This window comes from Zalophus californianus, chromosome 6 (genome assembly GCF_009762305.2).
Source record: "Zalophus californianus isolate mZalCal1 chromosome 6, mZalCal1.pri.v2, whole genome shotgun sequence".
Taxonomy (NCBI): domain Eukaryota; kingdom Metazoa; phylum Chordata; class Mammalia; order Carnivora; family Otariidae; genus Zalophus; species Zalophus californianus.
This window is the reverse complement of record NC_045600.1, coordinates 103,963,889-103,978,467: the sequence shown is the minus strand read 5'-3', so window position 1 is coordinate 103,978,467 and position 14,579 is coordinate 103,963,889. Positions and strand designations below refer to the sequence as shown.

The 14,579-nt window shown below is 37.0% G+C and overlaps 1 protein-coding gene across 5 annotated transcripts in view; it reads left to right on the top strand.

The window, feature by feature from the left end:
* The window catches only part of HERC1 (HECT and RLD domain containing E3 ubiquitin protein ligase family member 1), a 187,792-nt gene that overhangs the window by 133,010 nt on the left and 40,203 nt on the right, over positions 1-14,579 (top strand). For 4 of the 5 annotated variants that reach the window (XM_027569669.2, XM_027569671.2, XM_027569668.2 and 1 more), the window contains exons 40-48: positions 956-1,116; positions 7,180-7,296; positions 7,502-7,733; positions 9,527-9,651; positions 10,595-10,815; positions 11,762-12,030; positions 12,741-12,793; positions 13,461-13,661; positions 14,276-14,450. In XM_027569669.2, coding sequence (XP_027425470.1) covers positions 956-1,116; positions 7,180-7,296; positions 7,502-7,733; positions 9,527-9,651; positions 10,595-10,815; positions 11,762-12,030; positions 12,741-12,793; positions 13,461-13,661; positions 14,276-14,450 — 1,554 coding nt within the window. The remainder of the gene's footprint in view (positions 1-955; positions 1,117-7,179; positions 7,297-7,501; positions 7,734-9,526; positions 9,652-10,594; positions 10,816-11,761; positions 12,031-12,740; positions 12,794-13,460; positions 13,662-14,275; positions 14,451-14,579) is intronic. The other variant, XM_027569670.2, reaches the window with a different exon arrangement.

Below are 14,579 nucleotides of genomic sequence, written 5' to 3'. Positions count from 1 at the left end.
AGGAATAATAGGATATTCTAATACGGTTTTCAATCCTTTTGCCTTCCAAGCTGTGCTGTGCAGTCATGGGATCCCCTGGTAAAATAACATTCCCTTGCTTTCACAGGCATTCACAGACCTTGTGACTCCTCCTTTGTCCTCAGTGTTTGCCTGCTGTTAGAAGCTGCAGTTGTGTTTGCCTGGCTAAACATCATTTAACACTAGAAAAATCTGGGAACAACTACCCCTTCTGTGAATATCATTGTATCAGTTATTCGACTGGGTAGACAATGCTTTTTTGATGCTCAAAAAGTTGTTATTAGTTTTCCTGGATAAATCTTAAGAGTAGACAGTTGATGAGGATCTCCCTGAACCTTATTCTTTAGCCAATGTCTGCTTTCTCAGCCTGAGAGGGGCTGCCTTTCTTCTGCCTTTCCCCTCTAGACAGCTGGCATACCATTCATACGCTGTTTTCAGTTGTGCTGGGGGCCTGGGCAGTTACCTTTTCTTTCCATAACTTAACTATTGACTACTACTTTATTCATGTGAATAATTTCATGGCTAGCTAGTAAATTTATATTTGAAGTAACTGTAAGTTAGCTATCTTTAAAAGTCTTTATTCTCTAACTACTGTATGCCTACCAAAATACCGCTGTCATCTTGGCATTATAGTAGATGGAAAGCTTCGTGAAGGCAGGGATTTTTTAAAATCTGTTTTGTTAATTGCTGTATTCCCCCCACCTGCTATGTTGCTGGCATTTTGCTGAACAAATAATATGGTATTATTACTTTTGTGGTAAAAAGTGTCCTATTAGATAACGATTATTAAAATTGTTGGGAGTCTTTCTCCCCTCCCCATTAAACTATAGTTAACTTATATAGTTTTCCAGGTTGAATATTCTTCTATAAGAGGACTGTGATGTATATATTATTTTCCAATTGGATTTTTATGCTAACCATTGTTGTTTTCTTAAAGGCAAATGTTCTCTAGTTACCCAACTACCACTGTACTTCCCACACGTCGCGCACAGACTCCTCCAATATCATCGTTACCAACCTCTCCTTCTGATGAAGTAGGAAGGAGGCAAAGCTTAACTTCTCCTGATTCCCAGTCAGCAAGGCCGGCTAACCGCACAGGTGTGTGTGCTATCATGTACTGTGACACCCAAACCTCTTGGCATTCCTGATAGGTGGGACTTGATAACTTGGGCATTGTGTTTTGTCTCATTGAAGGTAAAACAGTGATTTAAATAAAAGGGGGGGGAATCTGACCTATCAAACTGAACCGTCTTTTTTATTTTGAAGCTGTAGATTGAATTATGGCTACTTGGGAGAGAAATAGTGTACTCTACATCAGTCATATCAGACCCTTCTTATTTTCTAATATAGACACTTTTAGTGCTGTGAATTTCCCTTAAGCATTGCTTTTGCTTCAACCCACACATTTTGAGATGCTGTGTTTTCATTTCCATTCAGTTTAGAGTACTTTCTAATTTACCATGGATATCTCCTTTGACAATTTGGATCATTGGGAAGTATGTTATTTTGTTTCCAGTTATTTAGGAATTTTCCATATGTCTCTCTCTTACTGATTTCTAATTTAATTTCATTGGTATCAGAGAACATATCTTGTATAATTTGAATTCTGTTAAATTTGTTGAGACTTATTTTATGGCCCAGAATATGGTCTGTTTTGATAAATATTCCATGTGTACTTGGAAAAAATGTGTATTATGCTGTTGTTGAGTAGAGCGTCCTGTAATTGTTGGTTAGGTCAGGGTGGTTGATTGTTACGTTCAAGTCTTCTTTATCTTTACTGATTTTTGGTCTACTTATTCTATCATTTATTGATAGAGTAGTGTTGAAATCTCTGACTGTAATTGTGGATTTATTTCCTCTTTTATTTATTAGTTTTTGTTTCATGTATTTTAAAATTCTCTTTAGGTCCATAAATATTTAAGGTTCTTAAGTCTTCTTAATGAATTGACCTCTTTATCATTATGAAATGACTGTCTTTACCCCTGCTAATATTCTTTGCCCTTAAATCTGCTTTATCTGGTATAAATATAGCCACTTACTTTTTTTAAAATTACTTTTGGTATCGTATGTCTTCTCCCATCATTTTACCTTTAACTTTTTTGTGCCTTTATATTTAAAATGGGTTTTTAAAGGCAGCCTATTGTTGGGTCTTGTTTTTTGGGGCGGCGGTCCTTGCTTTTTTAATCCTACCTGATATTCTCTGCCTTTTAATTGGTGTGTTTAGACCATTTACATTGAATGTGATAATTGTATGATTGTGTTTAAATTTGTCATCTTTCTGTTCATGTCATCTGTTCTTTGTTCTTCCTCTGTTTCTGCCTTCTTTGGATTAAATGAATATTTCATTTTATCTCCTTTGTTGGTTTATTAGCTATACTTTGTATTGTACTTTTAGAGATTACTTTCAGGTGTATATTATATTTCTTTAATTATCACAGGCTGTCTTCAAGTAGTGTTATACCACTTCATGTATATTTAAAAAAACTAACAGTGGTATGCTTTTATTTCCTCTTTCTCAGTCTTTGAACTTTTATTACACATTTAACTTATAGATATGTTATAAAGCCCCATAATACATTGTTATTGTTTTTTTAAAGATCTGTTTATTTATTTTGGTGGGGAGAGGAAGATGGAGCAGGAGAGAGAGACTCTCAAGCAGATTCCTTACTGAGCACGGAGTTGGATGTAGGGCTCGATCTCATGACCCTGAAATCATGACCTGAGCTGAAATCTAGAGTTGGACACTTAACCAGCTGAGCCACCTAGGCATCCTTACATTGTTATTATTTTTGCTGTAAACAAAAGAGATTTGAAAACTAAAGTGTGTATTTTATATTTACCCACATAATTCCCAGTTCTGAGATACTTTATTCCTTTATGTGGATCCAGATTTCCAGGTGGTATCATTTCCTTTTGCTATCCCTTTAACATTTCTTGTAAGGTCTGCTAGTGATGAATTCTTTTGGCTCTTATATATCTGAAAGAGTTTATTTCACTCTTATTTTTGAAAAATATTTTCATTGGTTATAGAATTCTAGATTGACAGTTTTTTTCTTTCAGTACTTTTATTTTTTAAATTTTTTTTTAAAGATTTTATTTCTTTATTTGAGAGAGAGAGAATGAGAGATAGAGAGCACGAGAGGGAAGAGGGTCAGAGGGAGAAGCAGACTCCCTGCTGAGCAGGGAGCCCAATGTGGGACTCGATCCCGGGACTCCAGGATCATGACCTGAGCCAAAGGCAGTCACTTAACCAACTGAGCCACCCAGGCGCCCTCTTTTAGTACTTTTAGATCCTCTGCCATCTTCTGGCTTGCATTGTTTCCAGTGATAAATTTTCTATCATTCTAATCTGGTGTAATATGCCTTTTTCTCTGGGTGCTTTTAAGATTTTTCTGTTTTATCACTAGGCTTAAGCAGTTTGATTTGACCTGCCCTGACATAGCTTTCTTCAATTTTCTTGTGCTTGGGGTTTGTTGAGCTTCTTGGATCTGTAGATTTATAGTTGTCATTAAATTTGGAAATTTTTAATCCATTATTTTTTCAGATTTTTTTCTGTCGCATTCCTCCATTTCAGTATCTGTGGCTATGTGTATACAAGACCACTTGAAGTTGTCCCACAGATCACTAATGTTTTGATTTTTTTTAATGTCTTTTTTCCCTATGTTTCCATTTTTGATAGTTTTTGTTGTGTCATCTGGTCATTAATCTTTTCTTTGTAGTGTTTAATTTGTTCATAATCCCATCCAGTGTATTTTTCCATTCAGACGTTGTCATTTTCATAACTAGAAGTTGAGTCTAGATTTTTTTTTTAATTTTTATGTTTTTAACATATGCTTCATCTTTTCTCTGCCTTATCAAGTACATGGAATAACAGTTTTCATTGTTAGAATAGTTATGTTCTGTAAAGTTTGTGAACACTGAATTAGTGAAAACTGAACTATTGCTCCTAAGGGAAATACAGAGCTAGGTTTCTGTGAGCTTCTGATCACATTTTGTCAGCTGATCAATATATAACCTTGTTTTATGTGTGTTTATATTTAAAGACATTCTATTTAATATATATTGTTGATTCATTAGCATTGAACTCATGATCCCAAAACACCATAACTTGTGCCTGAATGAAATTTATCTGACATATTTTTTTCATAAGGCATATTACAGCATTCTTGGACTTAGAAACATTAGACAGTATTTCAGCACTATGCTTGGAGGCCATTTTAAACAGTGAAATCACCAACAAAAGGCACAAAAATGCAAAACACATGACACTAAACAGACCATGAAGAGGAGACTTGTTTACAGTCTCAGAGCTAAAACAAGAATGTAGAGCATCACCTGTTCTGTCTCAGCTGGGAACAAATGTGTCAGGAGACTGAAATGTTTTTGTCACTGTGTGCATGTAAATGACTGTAAAAAGCGCCGTGAGTATTGATTTTGGAGTTACAGATTAACTTTCCTGAGTAGATGAATTTTCAAATATGGAGTCCACAGAAAAGAACATCAACTTTATACCTGTTTTAATATCCTTCTCTACTAATCGTTTATCTAATTTCTAGGTCTGTTTCTATTGACTGATTTTTCAACTCATTTTGAATTGTATTTTCTTGTTTTTTTTTTCATGTTTGGTGATTTTTTTTATTGTATATTAGACATTGTGAAATTTACCTTGTTGGGTGCTGAATAGTTTGTATTTATTTAAATTAGCTTTGTTATAGGATGTAGTTAAATTACTTGGGAATAATTTGATTCTCTCAAGGCTTCCTTTTAATCTTTGTTAGGAGGGACCAGGACAGCCTTTAGCTTGTCTGAATTTTTCCCCATCACTGAACCAATACCTTTCTTCGTATTCTATCCAGTGCCTAGTGTATCAAGAATTTTTTCTCTCTGGCTTGTGGTAACACAAATTCTTCCCAACCCTGTGTAAGCCCCAAGGATTGTTCTGCCTGCTGTTTCTTGGTGCTTCTTTCCCCAGCTCTGGATAGCTGCTGCATTAGCATCCACTGAAGACTTGAGGGAAAGAGAAGGACCCTCTGCACATTTTTGGAGTTCGCTTTCAGTGCTGCTCTCTTCTTTCCATATGGCTCTCTCTTTTCTCGTATTCTACCCTATGAACACTAGCAACCTGAATTCTCTACTCCTGTCTGCTCAATTCAGAGAGACCACTCAGCTTAGCTTGAATTTGCCCTCCCTGAACTGCAGCTTGGAAATTGTCTGCAAGTTTCAGGAAGTAGGCTGAGGCAGTTGTACACCTTGCCTAGTTTGATTTCCTTCTCTCAGGGATCACTGTCCTACACAGCCTGTTTGTTCAGTGTCCACAGACCATCATTTGATACATTCTATTTATTCTTTTAGTTGTTGAAGGTAAATCCAGTCTCTCTTACTCCATGATGGCTACAAGTAGAAGTCCATCAGATGTATCAGACCTATTATCACTCTGGCAGTAGTGACATTTTTTAAGCAAAAATGGAAGTTGTCATTCTCCCTCCTTCCTTCTTCTTTCCTTCCTAATTCATTTCAAAAACATTAAGTGAGGCCAACCTAGGTAGGCTCTCATGCCAGCAGATTTGAGAGGTAGGTGGCATAGTGGTCCAGATTGGGGTTTATCAGCCAGACTGGAGTGAAGGAAACTTCTTGTCTGTGGGAGTGGCCTAGCATAGGGTATTGGAGTCCCAAGTCGTGGAGGAAATGTCCACATAGCTCAGCACTAGGGATCAAGGCCATGCAGGGTGCAGAGGGCTTCTATCAGCACTGTCCACTGAGAGGGCCTAGGAGCAGTTATGCTTTAGTAGCAGTAAGCACACCTAGTGCCAAGATCCTGTCTTCTAAATACCATTCTTTACTAAAAGGGAACTCTGATCTTCTGGCAGAAATGGCTGATTTCAGGGTTAAGTATGAGATGAGCTGGGAATAGCTTGTGTAAGAAAGTGATAAAGTGCTCAAAGAATGATGGGCACATGCCTCAAGGATATAGAAACCAGATTGAAAGGGCTTCCACTAGCCAAATCTGGGATGTTTGGGGCATCAAAATAAAAATCATAATTATAGTAACATATAATAACCCATGAATACAATGAGAATCTATAACCCTACACTGATAGAGAAAGTAGACTGATAAATCTGAAAGCAATGATAGAATTGGGAAATCCTCATTTGTCAACCATCATCATCATAATAATTAATTCAGCCAATAAACATTAATGGGTGCTAGTGAATCTAACTTTGACGAGGAACGGGATATTCATATATTCTCATAGTTCCTCCCAACAAATATTTATTACAAAGGGGAAAAAAATAAGAGTACTTTTATAGTGGGGAAACCTGGCAGATACCAGCTTAACTCAAGCGATCAAAGTTAGCATCACCAGTAATGGGACAAGTTGAAATCATGTACCATTTAATAGAATTCAGTGAGTAGAAGGCAGCATCAGTTTTGTGGTACTCCTGCCAAATCATGAAGAGACAGCAGACAACCCCAAATTGAGTGACTTTCTATCATATAACTGGTCTGTAATCTTAACAGTATCAAAGTAATTGAAGGAGATGGAAGAGATAGGAAAACTAAATGCAAGGATGATCCTGGATTGGATCCTTTGCTGTACAGAACGTTATCAGCACTTCTGGTGAAACTAGAATGGGATCTGGATTAGATGTTGACATTGTTAATTTCCTTACTTCAGTGGTGTGTTATGCAGAACAGTGTCCTTATTTGTAGGAGTTGAAATGTTAAGAGTATTCAGGGGACTTGGAGCATCATGTCTGCTACTTACTCTCCAGTGGGTCAGGGGTAAAAGAATTCTTTTGTACTATGCTTGCAAATTTCGGTTAAGTTTGAACATTTTTGTAAGTAAGAAACTATTTCAAAATAAAACATTTAAAATTTTTTCAGCAGCTTTATTTTGTGCTAGCTTTATGAAAAACCTTAAAAAGCTGTAACTTAATCATATTAGCTATAACTTAATCACAGGTTAATCATGACCTGAACAGAAATCAAGAACTGGACGCTTAACAGACTGAGCCACCCAGGCACCCCACGAATTCTTAATAGAAAAAAATTTCATTAAATTTGTACAGTGTTAATAAATTGGGGACTTACGGTGTAGGGACACGTTTTATTCATGGTATGTAGTGATATAGGCTTTTACTCTCTTTCTTTTGTCTCAGCCTTGTCAGACCCCAGCAGTAGACTTTCAACTTCTCCTCCTCCTCCAGCAATTGCAGTACCCTTGCTGGAAATGGGGTTCTCTCTCCGGCAGATTGCCAAAGCCATGGAAGCCACAGGTAGGATACGTTTTTACATATCCGTATATGTGGATATGAGAAGCCTGGTATTATTGAGGGTGATTTATTTTTTAAGAGACCATAAAGCTTTTTAGCAGCCGATTTAGTTACAGTGGCATTGTAGCAGACACTGTTAAACTGATAACCTGAATAACTAATTATGTCGCCCCAAATCAGTATCATACTTTTCTTTTTCCCTCTTCAGGTGCTCGAGGAGAGGCTGATGCCCAAAACATCACTGTCCTTGCCATGTGGATGATAGAGCACCCTGGGCATGAGGATGAGGAGGAGCCCCAGTCAGGCAGCACAGCAGACTCAAGGCACGGAGCAGCAGTCCTAGGCAGTGGTGGGAAGTCAAATGACCCGTGTTATTTGCAGTCACCAGGAGACATCCCATCAGCTGATGCTGCTGAAATGGAAGAAGGCTTTAGTGAAAGGTGAGATTCCAATTTCCATATTTCTGTTGTATGTGGTATAAATGATACTTCCAAGTGACCTATTTATTTCCCCTCATAGATGCTTCTAATGGTGTGTAAAGTTGATAACTAGAGATATAAGGTGGGTAATTCAGTTACAAGTTTATATTTTTGTGAAGGGTAAAAATGATATCACAAGTTTTGACTTGAATAGATGTTTTCATGGAAAAGAGGAAATTTTTATATAAAATTAAGCTGAAAAGAGGAAACTGAAAATTAAAACAAGTTTTTTCTGAAACAAAATAGACATTCTGATAAAATAATTTTATCTCCTGTAAGTGATATAGAATGTTCATTTTTTTTTTTAAGGTTTTATTTATTTATTTGACAGAGACATAGAGAGGGAACACAAGCAGGGGGAGTAGGAGAGGGAGAAGCAGGCTTCCCGCCAGCAGGGAGCCCGATGCAGGGTTCGATCCCAGGACCCTGGGATCATGACCTGAGCTGAAGGCAGATGCTTAGCGACTGAGCCACCCAGGCACCCCTAGAATGTTCATTTTAATATTGGAAATTGACTTAATGCATATAGAAGTAGACTTTTAAATCTTTTCTTAATATAAATTTATATTTTCATTTCTTCTTTAGTTTTTAATATCTAGTATAATACACCATTTAAAAATATATTTTTTAAAGATTTTATTTATTTATTTGACAGAGAGAGACACGGTGAGAGAGGGAGCACAAGCAGGGGGAGTGGGAGAGGGAGAAGCAGGCTTCTTGCGGAGCAGGGAGCCCGATGCGAGGCTCGATTCCAGGATCCTGAGATCATGACCTGAGCTGAAGGCAGACACTTAACGACTGAGCCACCCAGGCGCCCCTACACCTTTTTTTTTAAATTGTAAAAAGAATTCTGTGATAATGCATAGCCTGAGATGAGATTTAATAAAATACTCCATAGTTTTTCCCAAAATCCCCCCCTGCTTTAGTACTTTAAGTGTTCATTTTTCTTTTTTTTATAATGATGCTTTTTATTTATTTTTTTTTAAGATTTTATTTATTTGTTTGAGAGAAAGAGAATGAGAGATAGAGAGCACGAGAGGGAAGAGGGTCAGAGGGAGAAGCAGACTCCCTGCTGAGGCAGGGAGCCTGATGTGGGACTCGATCTCGGGACTCCAGGATCACGACCTGAGCCGAAGGCAGTCGCTTAACCAACTGAGCCATCCAGGCGCCCAAGTCTTCATTTTTCTTTGTAGCCCATGAAGTCATTTTGTTAACAAGGCTTGTGTCTTCTGTAATATGCAGATATTTTCTGACAAGCTCAGTGGATATTTTCATAACTTATTTTGAAATATGTTTCTCATAGGCAGGGATTCTCAGTCATTTCAAATTTAAGTATTTAATCATTTAGAATTTAATTAAAACCATTGATCTCGTTTGGATTTGAACATGCATTAGGCATCATTTCCTTGTTGGCATAATTCATAATTAGATAGGGGTGCCTGGCCGGGCTCAGTCAGTGGAGCATGCAATTCTTGATGTTAGGGTCATGAGTTCAAGTTTTATGTTGGGCATAGAGCCTACTTAAAAAATAAAGTAAAAAAAAAAATAGATAAAATTACTGCTCAGGGCAATATGACATATTTATAATTTAGGAGCTTTTCCAAGGACAAGATATGTTTCAGTTTTATTGTAAATATATTTTATTCTTGATACTGTTTGGAGGAAAACGCAATACCAAAAGTGAGCTTGTGCTTGTGCTTTCCATTTATGGTGGTTCTTAAAAATTTGTGTTGCTTTCTAATTTGTACTTGTAGTCCTGATAATCTGGACCATACAGAGAATGCAGCTTCTGGAAGTGGACCACCAGCTAGGGGTCGCTCAGCAGTAACAAGAAGGCACAAGTTTGATTTAGCTGCTCGCACATTGCTAGCAAGAGCAGGTAATTAATATGTTTCACATCCTTCTGATGGTAAAAGTCATATAGTTTATATTTGAAAATCAGTGTGAAAGCAACATTAAAGAAGATGTAAACTAATGATACTAAGTACTCAGTTCCTCCACATTAACAGAGTAGCTATTTGCATTTTACTATCTATTTACATAATTTTGTATTGAAGTCACAGCATACGTTCATAGATTTATTTTTAAGCTTCCTCTGGGTACAAAAGTCTATACTGGTTACTTGTAGATCCTGAGATTTTTCCTGAATATGCTTTCTGCTGTCAAGCAATTTATACTTTAAGAAGTGAAGATGCATGTTTAAAGTTTAACATTAATAGTGAGAAGGAGCTGAAAAGAGCACTGTGCCAAAGTAGGCACTGGCTTTTCTGATGTCCTCTGGGCCTTAGGGCTAAACTAGTAGGTAAGGCCCTAGATAAGCAAAAATAAATTCCATTGCTACTTTAGTAAAATACTTGCAGTATTATGCTCTGGATATGTGATGTGTTAAAATAGCATTTGATCTTTGAACTATTAAAACGTGAATAATTTTTCAGTAATTTATGGTAACAGAAGTTGAGATTGAGCTAGAAAATATAGGATGTGTAGTTTATATATAGTGAAAGGGACTGATTAAAAAAAAATAACCCTAAAAGAATAATAACAGCCCATATTTATTGAGTGTTTTTCTGTATTACATTATGAAGTATTTTACATGGATTATTTTATTTAAACCTATTAACAGCCCTGTGAGTTAGGAGTGCTCTTCCCCATTTTACAGAGAGGAAACAAATGTGATAGGTAAAATTTTATGTTTATGGCCTGGAATCCAGTAAATCAGCTGAGCTAGGCTCTTTCCTGCATGTATGGCGGTTAAGAACTGGCGAAATATTTAGAATTATTTTATACATGCAAATAAAATGCCTTTCTTGTTTTGTTCTGAGCGGGGTTATACCGCTCTGTGCAGGCCCACAGGAATCAAAGTCGGAGAGAAGGAATATCTTTGCAACAAGACCCAGGGGCGCTGTATGACTTTAATTTAGATGAGGAATTGGAAATTGATCTTGATGATGAAGCGATGGAAGCTATGTTTGGACAAGACCTGACCAGTGACAATGATATTCTGGGAATGTGGATCCCAGAGGTACTGGATTGGCCTACCTGGGTGTGTGTGATTGCAGCGGGGGCTGCTCTGACTTATTTTCCTGCCCTCCTGTTCATACAACTTACTAACAACAGCCTTGCCTAGAGTTGTTACACTCTGAAAAGTCTTACATCTCATCCTAACGTTTGGGGCTCTAACGCTTGATGTTACTTTGATACCTACAGACTAATAAGAAAAAGTCTCTCTTGCTTTCTCTGTGCGATTTTATTGCTTCTCTTCCCAGACTAGATGAATAGAGCCATATAATGGTAATATTTGATTATAATATCAAAGATAGATTACAAAACAGGCATCAGGTCCTAGTCAGCTGTGCTGGGTGTAGAACATGGCTGCTGTGCTCACCTTGCTGTCTGAATGCATGCTCTTCTCCTTCGTAGGTTCCACTTAATCACTGTAATGCCTCATTCTAACAACCAGTGCCACCTAGGTCTTGTAACTGCTTCCATCCAGGGCCAGGGTACATGATGGGTTTGTATGTTTTCATTGTTTAGCATTATGTTTTTGTAGCAGGGAGACTGAAAACTTAACAGGTCTAAGTCCTACAGAAAAGAGCATCTACTATATTAAGTTAATAAGATAAATGAATCCAAATGATTTCTTAGAAATTCAGATAAGAGATATGCATGTTATGGCCAGATGAAAAGTAGCTTTATTAGGATTTTTTTAAAAATCATTTGAGATAGGGCTAATTGTCATTTTTATTAACTCTTCTCAGTAGGATAGTGAGTTACCTTTATTATAACTTACTAGATTGAGAAAGGGCAAACAACACCTTCAGATCGTGAGATCTAAATTCTGATTTGAAAGAAATTTGTTATGTAACATTAATGAACATCCTGCAAATACTCTAGCATATGTAAACAAAGTCATTAATATATAAATATCTATTTTCCTCTCTTAATTTTATGTTAAATTGACTAATAATTTGATACGAAATTTTGTGCAGCATGTTTGTGAGTCTGAAGACAGGGAAGAAGTGGTGGTGTGTGAACTGTGTGAATGCAGCGTTGTCAGTTTCAATCAGCACATGAAGAGAAATCACCCTGGCTGTGGGCGCAGTGCAAACCGCCAGGGCTACCGCAGCAACGGCTCCTACGTGGATGGCTGGTTTGGTGGTGAATGTGGGAGTGGAAATCCATACTACCTGCTGTGTGGCAGCTGCAGGGAGAAGTACTTAGCCCTGAAGACCAAATCCAAGACAACAACTTCTGAAAGGTACCTTGAAATTGTATAGATATCCAAACCCTCTGAATGAAGAGTATAAAGTATCTCTCATAAAGACATGGGAATTACAGCTTTTTTCATGTGAAGAGTTACACTTAACCTTTCCTTAAGTCCCATGATTGCTGAATTGAGGTCAGGAAGGATGGAGGAGGTTGAGGAATTCATGCTTTGCCAGAGCTGGGAGCCTGTAGCCTAGGAACAGATTCTTCACTGGAGTTTGATTCCATTAACCTTTGACTTGTTGGCAAGTTCTGAGCAGGACCCTTGCCTTAACCTTCAGGAAGCTTATGGTCAGTTTTTCACATTGGTGTTTTTTACCCTATTTTTGACCTCTTAATTAAATGAGCTTCCATGAAAACATTACTTCTTTATATCCTTGAATAGCAATTCATCTGTAGTGAATAGGATTTTTGCCCTTATTGACAACTGTTAAAATCTTTACGGCATTCTGGAATAGGTTTTGATTAAGAGTTGTTGTAGGTGACCCAGAAACCTCCCCAGTAATTTGGTAAAATAGTCACTGATTTTTGTAAACCTGTGTGAACCTACATACCAGTAGTTTTTATTTTTCCATAATATGAAACACTTTTATTTTGTGTTGCTTTATTAATGACCTTTTAAAATGTTCTAATGCCTTAATTTGCATTTTTGGGTACTAACTGTTCTGTATAAAGATACAATGTTCTTCATGTTTGGTGCAGGTACAAGGGACAAGCTCCAGATCTAATTGGCAAGCAGGACAGTGTGTATGAAGGTAGTTGTTTCGAGAGCTTCTTTATTTTACATGTGTTTTTATATATACCTTCTGCTTAACATCTGTTACTAAAATTTACCTTTATGTGTATGTGTTTGTATTTAGGTACATGTTAACTTAAAACTTTCTGTAAAAAGCTCAAGGTAGTTTGAAAGCAACAGCCCTAGTTCTTAAGACCAAAGGAAAAGGACCTGGATTCAAATACTAGCTTGACCACAGAATGTTTATTTCTGTATGGCATATTTTTTTTCAATTTTTTTCTCTAATTGAGAAAAATAAAAAATAAAAAATTGAAGACAGCATGAATTTATCTGGAGCATTCGTTTCCTTGAAATAACTGATTCTGTAATGATTATGGACAGGGTTAAGAAGTCTTTGTTGACCCCATAACAATAGCTTGTATTAGTTGAAACCTCCATTACCAGCTGTAACGTTTGCTATTGCTTTAAGTGGGTTTGGCTGCTCTGGCTCCTTTTCCCTTAGACTCTCACTGTGCCTCAGGAGTGCACTTTGGTTGGGTCACCAAGGAGACGGCACCATAATTCATTTTGTGGGCACTGGGCTTTCTGTCCATCTGCATTTTAGACATATCTCATAGTAACCATTGCCAGTAGAGTTGTGTCATGTTTATATTCACCTACCATACATTTATTTATTTAAATTCCAGAAGACTGGGACATGCTGGATGTTGATGAAGATGAAAAGCTAACGGGTGAAGAAGAATTTGAATTACTTGCTGGACCACTTGGTTTAAACGACCGACGCATTGTACCAGAACCAGTTCAGTTCCCCGACAGTGATCCCTTGGGAGCATCGGTAGCAATGGTAACTGCTACCAACAGTATGGAAGAGACTTTGATGCAAATAGGTAAACTGAAATGCTAATTGGCGTGGATTTTATAGAGTCTATATTAATTTGTTTCTTAGGTGGTAAATAATAACACATTGTTCCACCCCGTCAAGGGATGTTAGCCAGTTGTTTTAACATTTTGAAGGTATAATGTAGTATTTTTTATTTTTTGTTTTTATGAAATATTGAAGTGATAAAAAGAAAATTTATAAAATATGAGTATGATTATTTTTTGTATTTATTGTGATAAGGGAATCCTGGAACTGACTAAAAACAATTTGGCAGTCTTTTTTTTTATTTGCATGAGAGGGTATGGGTAACTTTTGCTATCGGGAATACAAAATAAAGAATTAGTATTGATGACTCAGCCTTTTCTCTTGTACTCAAAGCATATTTTAAAAACTATATCTTTCCTTTATTTGTTAGTAGAAATGATATATGAGCAAAATAAATAAAACCAAAATATTTTAAGAAACATATATAATAGATTATTGCCTTAGAAATATTTACTTCTCCCGAGGAATTTTCTGTGTAACTAAGTCCAAATGAACAAAGTACATTGGTTTGCTGTGTTTCCTTGCAGCCCAGAGCCGAGATGGAAAAATTTTCAATAGTCTGGATATGTTTTTCAGGTTGCCATGGCTCTGTAGAAAAGAGTTCCTCTGGAAGAATAACACTAGGTGAGCAGGCAGCTGCTTTAGCAAACCCTCATGACCGGGTGGTGGCTTTAAGGAGAGTGACTGCGGCTGCTCAGGTTCTTCTGGCAAGAACCATGGTAATGAGAGCTCTGTCTCTTCTCTCAGTCAGGTGAGTATTATTTTGTGTCAAATGATGCTGTTAGTTTCTAGTATATATTAGACCGGAATCTGATATTGTTTGGGAGGATGAGATAGAATTTTTAGAACCTTGAATATCTCCTGTCGAATGAAAGAAGTT